This window comes from Aaosphaeria arxii (assembly GCF_010015735.1).
Source record: "Aaosphaeria arxii CBS 175.79 unplaced genomic scaffold BU24scaffold_8, whole genome shotgun sequence".
NCBI lineage: Eukaryota > Fungi > Ascomycota > Dothideomycetes > Pleosporales > Aaosphaeria > Aaosphaeria arxii.
Genome location: NW_022983481.1, coordinates 1,515,959 through 1,531,327, shown reverse-complemented (window position 1 = coordinate 1,531,327; position 15,369 = coordinate 1,515,959). Strand labels below are relative to the sequence as shown.

The window sequence follows — 15,369 nt, the reverse complement described above, 5'->3', positions numbered from 1 at the left end:
ATCGGCGGGTGATATCGAGAAGCGAGGAACGAGCGCGCCCATGCACAAACGCACGCATGCATGCATGTAATGTGACGAGAACGTGATATCCGTACAGAGAGGAGGAAAAAAACAGTTGGGAAAGTCGAACACATTGCGCTAGACCTGCAGACCACGTACCGGGGAACGGGGTCCTAGTTTGGAAGGTCCATGATAGATTGCATCCGAATACTTTTGACGGCTCGGCGGGCTGGGGGGATGGAGAGACAGGCAGGCTGGTAGACGAAGCGAGGAAAATGGCGTTGGGCGTGATTACGCGGGGGGATTGATGGGCACGATGAAGAAGACGTGGAGTTTAGGCTGGAGAGGAGAGAAGAGGCGTGTTTACGCGTTATTTGCTGGCTGCGGTATCTGACCATGGTGGCCGTTATTTTGATAATGTTTCTTTGTTCACTTGTGCAGTGCAGTGCAGCGCAGCGCATAAACGAGACGGGCATGCAAGAGCGGGAAAGAAGTGGGGTCATATCAGATTGTTTTATTATGCTGCATAATAGAGCGAATGCTTCTTTCGACGTGGCGAGCTGATGTGTAGTCAAACGGCCTTGCCGGCCGTTGGAGGCTGAAGTAGCTGCTCTACTGTGTAGGTTTCAATTGGCGAGGGTCTGGAACAATGAGGTGTGCGAATTGGTTGTAATCTTAGCATGATTCAGGGACGTTGGTAACGTATATGGAGAGGCCAAGATGGTAAACCGTAAGCCCAACCAGCGCTTCGATGCGACGATATGTGGCGTTTCGCGCAGCTCCGTCCGTCTAATCCGTCCAAATCTTTTGATCCTGGACTGTGGAGTGAATCGTCCTTCATCTCAGTATCTTTGGATACCCGCCATCGTGCCTGCCTGGATCCTCCGCGGGGCGTTCATGGATTCATGATGGCTTTCTCCGCTTGAACTCGTCTATCCATTCGCTTGCCCTTTCCTTTGGGACCACGTTGATCTTGATCAATCCATCCACAATCTCGACTTTGCCAGAGGCAAGGATCTTTCCTAGTGACATTTTCTTACCCACTTTTATGAGCCCACCAGCTATTGTCTCCATGTATGCCTCGACCTTGTCCAAAGTATAGGCTTGCTCTGTGTCCCAGGGTACAGGCAGAATATACTCAAGATGCTGATCAAGCTTCTCCTTCTCGGAGAACGCTTTGACGAAGTCTGATTGGGAATGGAGTGGATACAATAGAATGACTGGGAAGGAAAGAGTAGAACTCGGGTCCATTGAGTTCTCCAGTTTCACAGCTGCATCCTCGAGATCTGGCGCCTGGTCTGTAGACCTGGTAAGTATGCCTCGACTCTTCAGGGCTAATGTGAGGGTGGCTTTTTCTGACGCAGCCCTCTCCTCTCGTTCTTTCCGAGCTTTGGCCAGAGCATCTAGATACGAGCCGCGGGCAGCGATCTTGGTGGAGAGCGTTTTCAGGGCTGCATTGGTACCGTCAATCTCAAGGCCCCTCGTGCAGGCGTCTGTGGCTTCGGGCAACTTGTCAAGTGCCAGGCATGCTTGTGCAGAACGATACAGAGCTTTCACGTTGCTAGGGTTCAGTCGAAGGGTGGAAGCACAATCCTGTATGCATGAACGATAATTTTCTAGATCTTGACGTTAGTGCAACGTCTATAAGAATGAGGCTTCATCGAATCTGTGATGACAAAGAACTCGCTCATGAACATCGTGATGTAGAAATTGCGGCATAACTTACTCTTCTCTAGGTTACATAGTGCTCGGTTAACATAGCAGGCTTCCTCGATCTGCTTTTCTTTCTTGGCTTCTTCCTCTTCATCCACCTCAATCTCATAGATCTGTGGCTCGTCCTCGGGATCCGGCTCTTGAGGCGGCGCTTTCAGCGCAGCAATAGCTTTGTCATAGAACTCCTTTGCATCCGTCCATTGTTTGGCGCGCGCGCACTCATTTCCTTGCTGACGGAAATTCTCTGCTACCTCCGCCTTTGTTCCCTCATATGCTAGTGCCTTTAGAGCTTCGAGATGGATGTTCTCACCTCCCTCGCCGTCGGTCTCATCGAGCGTCGACATAAAAAGAGGCAGACGATTCATCTCTTTAATGACTTCATCGACCCCTTGATGCTTGATCTCTGCCATCGCCGGCGGAAGATCTGCAGATGCCGCCTCGGAAGGCCCATTTTCAATCTTGCTTGAAGCCATATTTTCCTGGAGTCCCAAATGAAAAGTGAGGCGCTGATCACTGGTACCTTTCAAATGCTCGAAGTTGTGATATTGGGCACTAGTGTTAAACTTCTCTTCGCTTAAGGTCCATGGCCTGAGGAAGGATGCGCCAGTAGGTCCCGCTCCATCACGTGATCATTTTTGTCTTCCTTACCTGGCAATTTTTCTCAGTCGACTGACGCTACAAGTAGTGCGGCTGCTAAACTGTATTGTCCTTATCGTTGACTTTACTTGGAAGTTAATCGTCTCATAGAGCAATGCTAGAGGGGGAGATTTGAATGACTATGACAAATGGGAGGCTCATCCGATGTATCAGACTTTTGTGGTCAGGCAGGAACTCAGTCTCTCCTTGTACCCAACAATTGCCACAAGTGTACTCCGTCCAACGGATCGAAAGACGCATTGCTGGTCGACTGGATAGCTTTCATTTGCAAAAACTGTTACTTGCCTAACATGGCCACCGAAATGCAACCTGGTCACACAGTACGGGAGGCTGTAGTAGTGGTAGCGTTACTCACTCGGCAGTGATCCTGCTGCACTCCTCTCATTTTCGTGAACGGAAGGTGGATCTACAACTACGTACTCGCCGAGCTGCATCCATCGACATCGACACAGGGGTCCAGGTCTGCATGAACGCACCCAGAAATATCTGCTTGCCCAGGAGTGTGGGATGAGGGTCTCTGCTTGTCGGTTTGGATTCGGAGTCAAGTCCGACAACGAGTTCCAAGGGACGAAGCGTGACGTGTTGTTGGAGCCAAAGCGTGGTATTTATTTTGAGCACGCAGGGTGTACTGAGGTTGTTTGGTGAGGACATCGGTCTCGCACCTGGACAAGCACTGGCGCTGAACGTGCACCTGTACGCGTTCGCAACACAACGTACGCTATCGAGCAGCAAATAATCCCGAATCCATTTCCGCAGGTCCCGCAGCCAGCTGACAGCCACCTTCTAACAGCTTTTTACTAGTACTGAGCTGCGCACGACGTATACGACTCAGCGGGAGGTACGATATTGGAGCTACAAGTTCCCGTGTTTCTCAATTCGGACCAGACTGCACCCGTCGTACTCTACAGTCTTTACAAACAATACACATACTGTCTAGACTATCTACAAGTAGGCAGAGTGGGAGAGAGCATGTGTCAGTCCTCAGCAACGCTCATCTGCTGTCAGCCCTGACTAGGAAAGCTCATGGCCGATCCTATATGCCCGCTTTGCTGTTGACTCGAGTAGTTGCGGTTCCTGGGAACGTTGTTAACCTGAAAAGACATGGGAATGATGCAAAGCCCCCAAACAGGAAATGTGGGTGGGTTTTTATTGTCTGAATTGGTTTTGCCTTCTCATGGCCCTGGGATCGATACGATAGGGAGACGGTATAGCATTACAGCTAAAGACCACGATAGCTAAGGGCCAGTGGGCTGAGAGAATAGGATATCCCTTCTCTCCCCTCTTCCTCCTGTCATGTTGCAGGCTTGGTCGAGATAGGAAGTGATGTCTCGGTATCTGCAATGGTGAGCAAGACGACACGTCAACAGACCAAATGTTTTTCATTTCGCGAGATGTCAAGTCGTATGGCGATAGCGCGTAATAAGTCAATGGCAGATCAGATCGACTAAAGACTTAAAGAACCGACAAATGAAAATCACCGACCTCGGCTGCCCGATCACGACTTGATCACGTCCCAAAGGGAAGTGTCAGGAGGTTGGCACACACGCACGACTAGTGGAGCAAAACGAGCCGCGAGCAACAACAGCCTAGGCGCAGCGGCGCAGACGGATAGGAGGCTGAAACCCTATCACGCCTCAGGCTGTTGGTAGCGTTGTGACTACTGTGTTGTGCTCAACGCCCCCGGGGAGTTTTTCTACACATTTGTTCATTTCGCAAATTGCCATTATCTGCCGCTCGATCAAGAACAAAGTCTGGGCAGCAACGGGAAAGAACCGTCATCGAGCTCGTTGTTGTACATACATTCAGCGGCGGATGAAGTGATCTCGCACGCGACACGAGGAGTGGCTCACGAGCTGTCACACAACGTAACCATGTACCTCGTTACGCCCGTTTGACGACAACATGTGCTTCTCCAGCATTGCCTATCATGGACGTCGTTACAAGTCTGCGGGAAGCAGTCACAATGTTCGAACGACTTCGTTGTGTAGCACCGTAGCCGTGTGATGCCTCGATCATTGCCATTTCTCTCATTCCGTTTCTGTCAATTGCTCCTTACCCTTTAACTTCCACCCCCCACTGGGCCTCGACCCAGATTGGTTAGGCGAATTCACGGATGGGGATAGGGTAGATTTTGTGCCTGGCTCAGGGTCATGAAATTCTCGTGCATTGTATGATTATTTGCAGGCCAATTGCGCTGGGGATTGTTCCTGATAGGCCTACCTCGACTTTTTTTTCTCGCTATTCTTCGTCCTTTGCAACCCTTGTACGTTGCATCCCCTATCAACCTTGTCCTTTCACACGCTCAAAGTACAGGACAGTGGCCGGACAGGTGAAAACGTATCAACACCTAGGCCATGTACGGAGCATATTTACCTAAATCCCTTGCAGCCCCTGATTGCTCTACCCTTCCTCTTCCCCACCCGCAGAACGCCAATGAGCATGGGATCCCACTGCTGCGGGTCTCGGATGGAAGACACGGACAGCGCAATGTCTACCCAGCGACGTGTGCTCATCTCTTCCCACGCCGCTTCCACTGCCACTACTGCGTGCTCGCGAGTGTGCATAAGCGGTACGGCAAACGCACTACTGTGCAACCTCCCTCCACCAGAAACGAATGCATTACCGGCCATCATTATTGCTCCAGCATGGTGCAGCATTGACCAAGCCTGAAAGAAACCAGCGTCGAACCAGCATCGTCCTTGTGCTTCATGGCAAATTTGATATGGGGTGAATGGTTCTCATTCGTCGTGAGCATACGGCCCTTGTCCGTTCTTCCACCGTCCCGTCTCCGCAGAACCAGGCCGGCCGCCTGTCTGCTCTGGCTCCCGTACCAAATTGTGCATGAACGAAGCTACGGATCAGCACATTCAATGCTCTTCCCTGCCCAAGCTGTACACTTTTACAGCCCGCCAGTTCCCTCCCCTCTTTCTGCTTCACATCTACCCTTCGGCTTCATTCCTCGAGGCAATCGCTCTATTATCCTTCTTTCTCTTTCTAACTCCCTCCTAACCCTATCCTATCTTGTGCTATCCTATTCAATCCTACCACTCACGATCCTTTAGAAACACACCAGGTAGTCCTCTTCATTGACGCGTCTATCTTCGTGTCTTTTCGACTTCTGCTTCGTCCACTTGTGGCATTGCTTGATCGATCCCATCATTACACTACTTGTTTCCAACGTACGATTCTCATATTCTATTTTCTCATACTCAATCGCAGACAAAGCAACCAGCATATGACCCAGGGGCCGTGCTGATCTTTCTCTGCACAACCTCGTCATATCTATACCTGGATTGTGAGTACAATGCGTAGTTCATAGGGCCCCATTGCAGACCCTCCTCAGTCCACATAGCATACGTCAATCTAGTGGTCCATGGGTTCCTTGTTCTTCGCTCCTTTTCTAACCCTCGGCCTAGGACTCAAGTTTACATTCTTCTTGTACTCTTGGATACTTTCACATCACACTGCAGGGATCCATTGCAGCTCCAGGCACAATTTGCATTTCAAATATTGTCACGCAACACCTGGGGTGACATATCCTTCTGATACAGGAGCTGTTCTGCCCTCCATCTAAAGGTCTATTACGAGACAAGCAAGCCATCCTTTCGGCCCGGGAGGCAAATACGTTGCACCAAGTACGTTGTGAATGCTTGCCAAAGACCAACACCACAGCTTTCTGAATGCCTTCTGATTCCTGTAGACATGAATTAGATTCCACGCATTATTGCCACGACGTTGTGGTTCACTTTTACGCGAGTCGACGACTAGTCTCCCTCTTTATGTGATACTCTGTTGGCGATCTCTTCGTCACTGACTTCAACATGGCCTCCGAATACTTCTCCGATAATGAGATCTTCATCAGCAACCAACCTCTACCGTCACCCGTCGATACACCCTATGCGTCTCTATCGCGTCGCACGTCAAGATACGGAACGCCTGCGAGCGAGATGCCACCTTCTCCAGCACCATTCCCTCCCGACCCCTTTGATGTGGGCAATGATAATGAAAACGAAGAAATATCTCCTCTCGATCCTCGTAGATTCACACCCACACTACACGCCTCGCTTGTGTCTGAAATCCTTAACCTGAGGAGGGAACTGGACTCTAAGCACAAGGTCATCGAGGATTTGGAGACGGATCTTCTGGCCACCCGCGATGAAAACGCTTCCCTGGCAGATCAATTCAATTCGAGTACACGCGAAAACGATGCTGTGAAACGGCAACTTCAACAATTGGAGAACGGAACACTGTCAGCTCTCGAGGAGATAGCTGGTGAACGAGACAAGGCGCAGGAGGCGAACTCGGACTTGAAAGAGAAACTCGAAACCATACAGAAGAAGCTACGGGGCCAAGAAGATGATTCTACGCGCGTTCATGACATGTGGGCGCGAGAGAAGGAAGTCTGGGCTGGCGAAAAAAGGACCCTAGAACGGCGAGTCCATGTGTCGGAGAGCCGTCTGAAAATGCTGCTCGACGAGATCGCCATGCAGGAGGCCGCCCAAGAAGAGCTCGGACAGGACAGCGAAGTCGAGGATTTGCCTAGAGACGGCGGGTTGGGCCACGAGAGTGACACTGCTAGCATACGTTCATCACCCCAACGACGACCCTCTACTAGAGTCGCGAGACATTCAAGGAACCACAGCAGTGGAAGTTATCGAAGTATCGGACGTAGCTACCGTATGTCGCTCATGAGCGGGACAGGTTCTGAAGGCCACGGACGTCTCAACGGTCTGAGTCTGGCAGATGAGCTAGTATTCGACGAAGAAGAGGAAGACCTGGGAGACCTTGAATTGGATTCGGACGACTTTCCTGAACATGAGATGCGCGCAAGGCGAGCACTGGAGTCGCGGCAATCGATGTATCCGGACGAAAAGGCGAAACGTATCCTTGGTCTCAGTATGGAGAACCAGCAAGCCGACAACAAGGATCCCCAGCCTACAGTTGAACAGTCCGAACTCCCCAAGACCAACGGTCATGTATCTCATACAAACAATTCGTCTCTTACCATCTCGCCAAACGGCCTGAGCCTGATCTTCCCGCCCACTCTGCCCCAGTATGTCGACACTGGCGTACAGCCATCACCCCCGTCATCTCCGACACGACCGGACTCATCTGCCTCGATGTCACATACTTTGAAGGGCAACGACTCGACTCTTTCTATTTCAGATGTGGAGGCCAACCAAAGCCGGAAGCGCGTTTCTGTACCTGGCAGTTCAGGGACTCAACAATTTGCACCGTCGCCGCCGCCGCTGCCACCAAAGCTGCCCGCTCGTCTCACAACATCGACATCATGCCAAACTGTGGAGCAGCCGTTAAGCCCCCCGGCCACTCCCACCATTGTCAGTCCCAGCCTCCCGACGCCAACAACATCCGTCTTCAAGCCTGAAGTCGCCTCTATTGCTACACAGACAGATCTGGTTGATGAGATCAAAGAGACAGTCCTTGAGCTCAAAGTCGAGGCTGACGAAGAAAAAATCCCACCTCCAACACGTGCTGCTCCGCCGACGCCGATTTCGATCCCGTCGATCGCCATTCATGCACCCTCGTCTGCACCAAACTCGCCCAAAGAACCTATATTGCCCCCAGGAACTAAGACTACAGCCACTCAAACAACAGGCGATCTGATGTCGGTTCGCTCTTTCGGTATGCAGACTGAGCCGATTCGTATCGACCAACGCCCTGTGAAGCTTCCACCTCACCTTCTTCCCTCTGCCATCTCCTCCAAACCTGGTACACCAGAGCCCAAACAGGACCGCACATCCCAAAATGTCAACCGAAAGGATTCTCACAATCCCGTTGGCCAGGAAAAGACCATTGCCGCCCCTACAGCACGCCAGGATCTTACCAGTCTTCTCGAAAAGGCTGCGCAGGGCAAGATCGAGGACTTCTACCCTGGAAACAACGACAATGGTCCTTTGGCTCGCAACAGGGACAGCATATTGACACGACCTTTCCGGACGAGCAGCTTGTTCGCCGGCTTCGATGGACCATCATCTGACGAGGAAGAAGACGTGAACGGTGAGCTTAGCGATGATGAGCAGCGGGGATACTCTACACCAATGCTATCATCACGCAATGTGAAGAACGGGCGCGTATTCAACAGCCCACCGACTCCTGTCCCTGAAGACAAGGAGGTCGTGTCCAAGTCGCGTCCATCAGAAGACTCAGTGGCCTCAAGCAGAATACTATCCAACCGCAGTTCATTGGAAAAACCATCAAAGGTTGGGAAGCCAGTCCGAACGTCACTCTCTCGACAGCCCAGCATCCGCCGATCGGCTATGATTCACAATGGCACTGCTGCTCATATGCGATCTCGAAGCCCTAGCATCGGTAGCATTGGATCGATTCAGCACATCGCCAACGGATTCATCGGAACAGGCCAGCCGCCATTCCCTGTGCCGACTCGATCTAGCTCGCGCAATAAGCCCCTGAGCAAGAGTGAAGGCTCCCAAAGCCCAACCCCGCGTAGTAGTGGCGCCTACCAGGGCCGAAGACCGTACGGAACCAGAGGTCACCAGCGCAAAGACAGCCTACGGAAGGTACGGTCTGCTGCAGTCATTCCCAAGACCACACGATCCCGTAGTCGATCGCCATCTCTTCCTGAAACCCCAATGGAGCCTCCAAGCCCATCACTACCGCCTCTGCCGACTGACATGATAACTGGCCATCGCTTCGGTCACAGGCCTCAGCTATCCACCACTACCGCCAACACCGGCAACGGTTCTGGTGGCAGTCTTCACTCACAAACCAGCGTTGTGGACGCCATTGCAGCCACCATGGTTGGAGAGTGGATGTGGAAGTACGTTCGCAAGAGGAAGACCTTTGGCGGACCTGAATCTTCTCCAGCAGATCCCATCCGTGCTGCGGATGAGGCCGCTGTCTTGACCAGCAACGGCGTTCGTCACAAGCGCTGGGTGTGGATATCACCATACGAGCGCTCGGTGCTCTGGAGTAGCAAGCAGCCGACTACGAGTTCTGCCCTCATTGGCAAGAGCGGTCGTAAACGTTAGTCACACCATTTCCTCTTCCAGCTATAACATACTGACTTTTCCCGTGTAGTTACGATCCAGTCTGTTCTCGACGTTGCCGACAACACCCCCGTTCCTAAGAATGCCGGCACAGAAGTGCTCTTCAACCGCTCCATTCTGATCCTAACTCCGGCGCGCGCCCTCAAGTTCACCGCTGCTACGCGTGAACGCCACTACCTCTGGCTGACCGCTTTGTCATTCCTCGCTCATTCGAATGCGCCGATGCCTGAGATCAATCCAGCCCCGCCTGTCCCACCGCCAGCAGAAGAGATGGCACACAAGCCCTCGACCGCTACTCTTCGTCGCTCGCACGTTCGTGACTCGGTCCGCCTGGCGAAGAACAAGGCGAACCCCGTTGCCCAGCGTTATGCTTCTCGTGCAGAGCCCATGCCTGACTTCTATTCCAGGCCTGGAGGAGGATTCGACGCGCCTGTTCCTGAATCCGCCAGCCCACCAGCCATCCGCCGCGGTCCTTACCACGGTCGAAAGAGGAGCTCCACTGGCCCAGGTGCCCCTCCTCCCAGTGTCCCGTATCGTAGCTTTTCTCACCAAGCCGTCCCATCATTGTACTCGACAGGTTCTTCCGATTTGTACAGCAGCAATGTTCCCCCATCCGTTCCCTCGTCTGTGTATAACCCACACAGCGCAATGGCCAGCACACGAACATCGGAAGCGAGCAGCTCCACACGACAACACTTCTTCGATTCCATGGGTACCGTGCGCATGGAAGCGTTCATCGATAACTCCCTCGGCGAGGACCCGCATAGACATGCACCCAAAGTTCGAGGGCACCGACGACGAGGCAATAGTCAATGGAGCGCCAGCACCAACGACCACCGAGCGACCGGCGGACTGAACGAGGAACTCGCATATGAATCCAACGATCTCTTCCATGGATTTTAGTTCGCAATTTTATGAATCCATGACGATCCACTCATGCACTCATGCTATATGGACGATGCCGTGCGAACGAGCTGCTCGTTATCTCTATCGCGCCATACCACCGCCTTCCGTTTCATTGCGACTGCATATTGCCTTACCTGCATTGCATCAATTGTCAAAATCGTTATGTGACAAACCGAAAAGTCTTGCTTTTCTTCTCCCTGCACGATCAGCGTACAAGCGACAACGCAAGCGTGCATCTGTCTGCCAAAGTTTTCATTTGTCCAATTTCCTTTTGGCCCGTAATTTCAGTGGCCTTTTTCTCTGCCATCCATCCGCTTCGAGCGGCGTTGCCTCAAAGGCTAGATGCATTCCATGCGTTCACTCGCAGATTTCGTCCATCTACTTCGATCTACATGTTCTTTTAATCTTCTAATCTCTCATTGCATTTGAGCCCATTACAGCAAACTGGCGCCGATAGCTAGGCCCAGGATTTCGATACCCTTTGTTTCTTTCTCTCTTTTCATCTCGTTTTTCATTTGTTTACCACTGTCCTGACATCTCCAAGTTGATCAGTTTTGTTTTTGAGGAGCGGTTGGTCTGAATATAGGTGTTGGGAAGGTGGTGCCGGGAGGGACGATCGAGTCGATCAGGTGGGCTTTGGCTATATCTATGGGTTTGGGGTTTGGATTGGTACGGCGTATTCGTAGTCTCCATAAGGACAGCAGTGTAGTAGCAATTGAGATACTACTGTTCAGTCTCATCATCAAATCTAACTATAAGAGCATAAAATGCCATGCAGAGTTGTGAATCTTCCTATATATGAATGTAGATGGAGTATTGTACATTCATTGCCCATGCATCGCCATTATAAGCAACAATTAGCCCCTACACAATCCTCGTCCCATCGCATGTTATGTCCTAACTAGAACACAAGTCGCTGTTGTTATGTATTAGCGATTGATGCTGACGGCCATCAATCAGATGAAACAAGCCAGCTGCCAGCCCTGCCTCGGCTCGCTAACCGCATAACGATTAACCATCGACTCGACTCGTCCAGCGACGACATTCGACGGGCTCCCAGCCATTTCCAACGACGAAAAGTGGGGTAGCTCTTCGCCGCGATCCCTCTAACTACCTTTAACTGCTCGACTTCCGTACATTTACCTTTAGGTAGCTGTAGCTGTTTACCAACTCCTCCGTACATCCGATACCTTGATTCCAATCCCAGCGTAACAAAGTACATAAGAACAGGCCCAGTTAGTCCAAGCATCCCTTTCCAAAGCTGCGACAAAAAAACAAAAGTTTCCTGACGCGTTGTAGCTATGTCATCGTTCGCCAAACACCCAACGTTGCTGGCTGTTGCCGTCGCCCATGGCTTGCTTGGTCTGGGTCACACTGTATGAGCTTCTTCTTCATTCTTTCCCTTTTCTGAACTTCTGCAATCCCGGGGTATCAGAAGATTGTCTGTTGTATATGGTACCTATGCTGCTTATGTATCGACGAACATTCAATGTGCTTGGATCGTTGCGTTCATGTTCATTGCATCATATCGACTTGAATTACACCCCATCAGATCACATTGAATTGGAACATACGAATTCGAATTGAACCAATGCTAACGCACCGACCAGACCAAAGGCCTCGAGCAGTTCTCCCACCCGTCCATTGACAAACTCCCCGTCACCCTCCGCGGCGCCGTGAAAGCCGGCTGGTACGAAGGCAGCGTCTTCTTCCTCATCGCTGGTACATCTCTCCCATCCCATTTCCATCCCATCCTGTTCCCCATTCCTCTAACCTTCGACAACAGGTCTCCTAAACTACAAATGGTCCCAGAGCGCCCTCGCCCTGGCATCCGGACCCGACAAGGCTATCGCGGCGCTGCTCACCGCGCTGCTGTTCGGCGCGGGCGCGAACTACTACCGCACGGGGGACAAGCCTACGGGCGTGCTGCTAGCGATTGTGGGCGCGCTTCAGGGGTGGGGGGCTAAGGGGGCGTTGTGAGGCCATGAGGTCGTGAGGTGAGGAAGGGGGAGGACGAGGGAGGGATGGTCGTCATTGTAGGTAATTATGAATGCTATGTTCAGCACGCAGGTGGACCAAACAATGGTACAGAGGGAACTCCCCAATCCAGCATGAGCTGTCATAGCAGTACGTGACATCAACTAAGCCGAGCTCGCCATTCCGTCCTGACTCCGACTTCGTCCTGACCCACGCGTCCTCTGCCTCATGACATCCACCTCCCCAGCCGGCGTGCGAAACACCGACGTACTCGACGGTAAATCGTGCAATGCAATCGTATTCCCCATCCCACCAACATCCTCTCCATCCCCAGAGCGCCTACACCCAATACTACCTCCTCCACCTTCCCCAGCACTCTTCACCTTCTTCCCACCCAATCTCCCCCTAACCCACGGCACAAAATTATAATACCCGCCACACGCAAACACCCCAATCCAAAGCACCAACTCCGTCCCATAAATCACCAACCCCAGCACATCCAGCCTCCGCTGAAACACCACCGCAGCAAGACTAAACACGTCCCCCAGCGCATCGATGCCCACGAACAGGAACGATATCCCGCGCACCGTGCGGTGCACGTAGATGTCGTAGTAGTGCCTCCCCACGCCGGCTGCGAGGAGGGTGGCCGAGAGGACGGCCATGAGCGTGAGAGGCCACTGGAGGCCGCGGTCGTGTTTCGCGATGCGGAGGGCGAGGATGAGGGCGGTTTGCACGGCGGACATGAGGAGGGCGATTGGGGTTACTGTTAGGAGGGAGCGGGGGAGGGTCCAGTTCTATTTTTCGTCACTCACATCAGTCGCTGTTCTGACTCTTTTTCTGTGGGTGGGAAGAAAGGGAGGGGAAGAGGGGATACCTTTTCATAGTAGTAGCACTGTATCCAAGTGACGAGGCTCAGGAAGGTGAGGAGCTGGGGCTGGATCCGCAGCGCGATGTTGTACTCCTCGACGATGTTGTAGACGCCCAGCGGGACGCCCGCCCACGCCCACAGCATCATCATCGTGGGTTGCAGGCCGATGGCATGGTGGCGGCGCCAGTTGACGACGATCTGGGGTATCAACTGTTATGTGGTGTGAGGGGACGGTTCATTTGGATAGGGTTCGGATGGTTGGAGGCTGTTTCTTACTTGGATGGACCAGCAGACCTATGTTTGACGGGTTAGTCGAGAGTGAGGATAGAATTGGAGGGATTGGAGGGATTGACGTACGGCGCCCAGTGTTCCTAGGACGTTTGCTGCTATCGGGACGTCCATTGTGGTAGATATGTCGAAGGTGTCTGAAGATGCGCGCAGGTCGTAGGTAGGCGGGGGTGTCCAATTGATCGCAATTGAGCGCGGAGAATCACGAACACAGTGCTCAAACCATGTCGTGCATTCAATTCAAGTATATATACCCAAAAGCCAAGCCGACAACGAAAGCATGCTCTCGTATCCCATCCAGTTGGCGGCGTACGATATCAAAGAGCTTCAATTCACTAGTAGCATGAATTCGAACCCTCGGGAGTCCGACCCCCGACGAACCAACCAAACGTCATCCGGCAAGGAAAACCACCCGAGCACGGACGGAATATATCACGGGCGCCGCCGCGGCGTCGCATTTCAAAGCAGAAAACCCTCCCATCTAGACATCGTCACTAATCAAATCGAGATACTTGTTCTTCTTCTCCAGCGTCTTTCGTGTACCTGATTGATACGGTATCTCTTTTCTTTTTACGTTCACGAGACACACACTCTTTACTGCACGTACGACACTCACGCTCTTTCATTCACTCAATCGAACCACGCCCGCCAACCCATCCAATTCTATCGCCGCCACGACCCTCCAAACCCAGGACAAACCTCCAGAAACCAGAAACTCTTCCACCATGGCGCCAGGTCCAATCGACGACACCTCACCCTCACCCTCAACCACAACCCCCCTCCCAAAAGGCATGGTCCTAGGCCCAGACGGAAAACCGTACGTCCCCTCCCCTCTCCCTCTCCCACCCTCAGAATCACCATAGAAAACCCAACAAAACTGAATGAACAATAGCTGCCGCTCCTGCACCTCCTCCTCCGCCTTCAAAGCCTGGACATCCCTCGCCTCCTCCAAAACCAAACCCACAACCTCCTCCTCCTCCACCACTTCCACCACCGCCGCCGCCGCCGCCTCCACCCTCGCCGCCGCATCCACCCCCACCACAGAACAAGAAAGCGAAATCCCACAATTCACAGACTGCCCCCCCGACGTGACCCTCCTCGGCCGCTCCACCTGGACGCTCCTCCACTCCATCACCGCAACCTACCCCGTCTCCCCCTCCCCTGCACACCAGCGCTCCGCCCTCTCCTTCGTCTCCGCGCTCGGGACGCTGTACCCGTGCTGGCACTGCGCGGGCGATTTCCGCGAGTGGATGGCGAGGGACGGGAACGCGCCGCGGGTGAGCAGTAGAGAGGAGTTCGGGCGCTGGATGTGCGAGGCGCATAATGCGGTTAATGTTAAGTTGGGGAAGGGGGTGTTTGATTGTGGGAGGTGGGAGGAGAGGTGGGGGGCGGGGTGGAGGGATGGGAGGTGTGATTGATTGAGTACGTGATGGGTTGGGAGGGAGGGGGGGGGTGTATGATATATATGTGGGTGTGTGTACGATAAGATGTGTATAGATGGGTTGTTACGTAGGTATAAGGGATAGACAACGGCAGTGGCGTCACGTCACGTCACGTCACGATGCATGCATTTGCGAGGATTTCTCTCGGCTCAATACGCTTTTTACACGGAAGAAAAGAAGAGTTTGTTCGTGGAAGAAAAGGAAAAAAGGGGTGCCGGCATACGGAAATTCTAGATATCGAAAGGCTTGCTTGCTTGCCCAACAGGCCATGTACATTGTTTGTGGTTATCGTTATTTCTCCTCTCGTGGATTTTAATTCACTATCCCCCCGGGTGTGCAAAGTGTGCAGAATTATCCTGTCCATGTCAGGCATCAGCCCGATCGATGGTCGCTAGATTGCTTCATCCAACTCCGTCGAAAGAGTACACTAGCCGAGAGGGGTCACGCCAGCCTGGGGGGGGGGGGGGGGGGGGGGGGGGGGGGGGGGGGG

At 52.7% G+C, this 15,369-nt stretch overlaps 6 protein-coding genes across 6 annotated transcripts; 4 read left to right on the top strand and 2 right to left on the bottom strand.

The window, feature by feature from the left end:
- Positions 1–703: 703 nt before the first annotated feature.
- On the bottom strand, positions 704–2,335 carry BU24DRAFT_275131 (TPR repeat protein-like protein). The gene is made up of 2 exons (XM_033522630.1): positions 1,727–2,335; positions 704–1,616 (listed from the first exon to the last, which is right to left on the bottom strand). Exons 1-2 carry the CDS (start codon positions 2,184–2,186, stop codon positions 904–906), a joined length of 1,173 nt encoding a protein of 390 aa, XP_033380684.1. The 5' UTR covers positions 2,187–2,335; the 3' UTR covers positions 704–903.
- Positions 2,336–5,840: 3,505 nt separating this feature from the next.
- On the top strand, positions 5,841–10,323 carry BU24DRAFT_275094 (uncharacterized protein). Its single transcript, XM_033522629.1, has 3 exons — positions 5,841–6,005; positions 6,071–9,375; positions 9,430–10,323. Exons 2-3 carry the CDS (start codon positions 6,192–6,194, stop codon positions 10,299–10,301), a joined length of 4,056 nt encoding a protein of 1,351 aa, XP_033380683.1. The 5' UTR covers positions 5,841–6,005; positions 6,071–6,191; the 3' UTR covers positions 10,302–10,323.
- A 1,020-nt stretch (positions 10,324–11,343) lies between these two features.
- BU24DRAFT_397412 (uncharacterized protein) lies at positions 11,344–12,284 on the top strand (the record flags this gene model as incomplete). Its single annotated transcript, XM_033525344.1, has 4 exons — positions 11,344–11,539; positions 11,604–11,680; positions 11,915–12,026; positions 12,091–12,284. The coding sequence occupies exons 2-4, from the start codon at positions 11,606–11,608 to the stop codon at positions 12,282–12,284; spliced, it is 381 nt and encodes a 126-aa protein (XP_033380682.1). The 5' UTR covers positions 11,344–11,539; positions 11,604–11,605.
- On the bottom strand, positions 12,143–13,791 carry BU24DRAFT_426213 (PQ loop repeat protein). The gene is made up of 4 exons (XM_033528919.1): positions 13,507–13,791; positions 13,426–13,443; positions 13,156–13,359; positions 12,143–13,075 (listed from the first exon to the last, which is right to left on the bottom strand). Exons 1-4 carry the CDS (start codon positions 13,549–13,551, stop codon positions 12,446–12,448), a joined length of 897 nt encoding a protein of 298 aa, XP_033380681.1. The 5' UTR covers positions 13,552–13,791; the 3' UTR covers positions 12,143–12,445.
- Positions 13,792–14,447: 656 nt separating this feature from the next.
- Positions 14,448–14,855, top strand: BU24DRAFT_326845 (uncharacterized protein; the record flags this gene model as incomplete). Its single annotated transcript, XM_033522991.1, has 1 exon — positions 14,448–14,855. A coding segment is annotated over one exon (408 nt), but the record flags the coding sequence as incomplete, so codon positions are not given.
- Positions 14,856–14,889: 34 nt separating this feature from the next.
- On the top strand, positions 14,890–15,334 carry BU24DRAFT_426211 (uncharacterized protein). The gene has a single exon (XM_033528918.1). It carries the CDS (start codon positions 14,999–15,001, stop codon positions 15,272–15,274), a length of 276 nt encoding a protein of 91 aa, XP_033380679.1. The 5' UTR covers positions 14,890–14,998; the 3' UTR covers positions 15,275–15,334.
- Positions 15,335–15,369: the final 35 nt, after the last annotated feature.

Excerpts from the sequence above, each read along its gene's own strand:
- BU24DRAFT_275131 (XM_033522630.1), bottom strand. The coding sequence starts at position 2,186 with ATGGCTTCAAGCAAGATTGAAAATGGGCCTTCCGAGGCGGCATCTGCA. Across the intron at positions 1,617-1,726 it reads ACTATGTAACCTAGAGAAGA|AAAATTATCGTTCATGCATA; the intron begins GTAAGTTATGCC and ends GTCAAGATCTAG.
- BU24DRAFT_275094 (XM_033522629.1), top strand. The coding sequence starts at position 6,192 with ATGGCCTCCGAATACTTCTCCGATAATGAGATCTTCATCAGCAACCAA. Across the intron at positions 9,376-9,429 it reads TGGCAAGAGCGGTCGTAAAC|TTACGATCCAGTCTGTTCTC; the intron begins GTTAGTCACACC and ends TTTCCCGTGTAG.
- BU24DRAFT_426213 (XM_033528919.1), bottom strand. The coding sequence starts at position 13,551 with ATGGACGTCCCGATAGCAGCAAACGTCCTAGGAACACTGGGCGCC. Across the intron at positions 13,076-13,155 it reads AGTGCTACTACTATGAAAAG|AACTGGACCCTCCCCCGCTC; the intron begins GTATCCCCTCTT and ends GACGAAAAATAG.
- BU24DRAFT_426211 (XM_033528918.1), top strand. The coding sequence starts at position 14,999 with ATGCATGCATTTGCGAGGATTTCTCTCGGCTCAATACGCTTTTTACAC.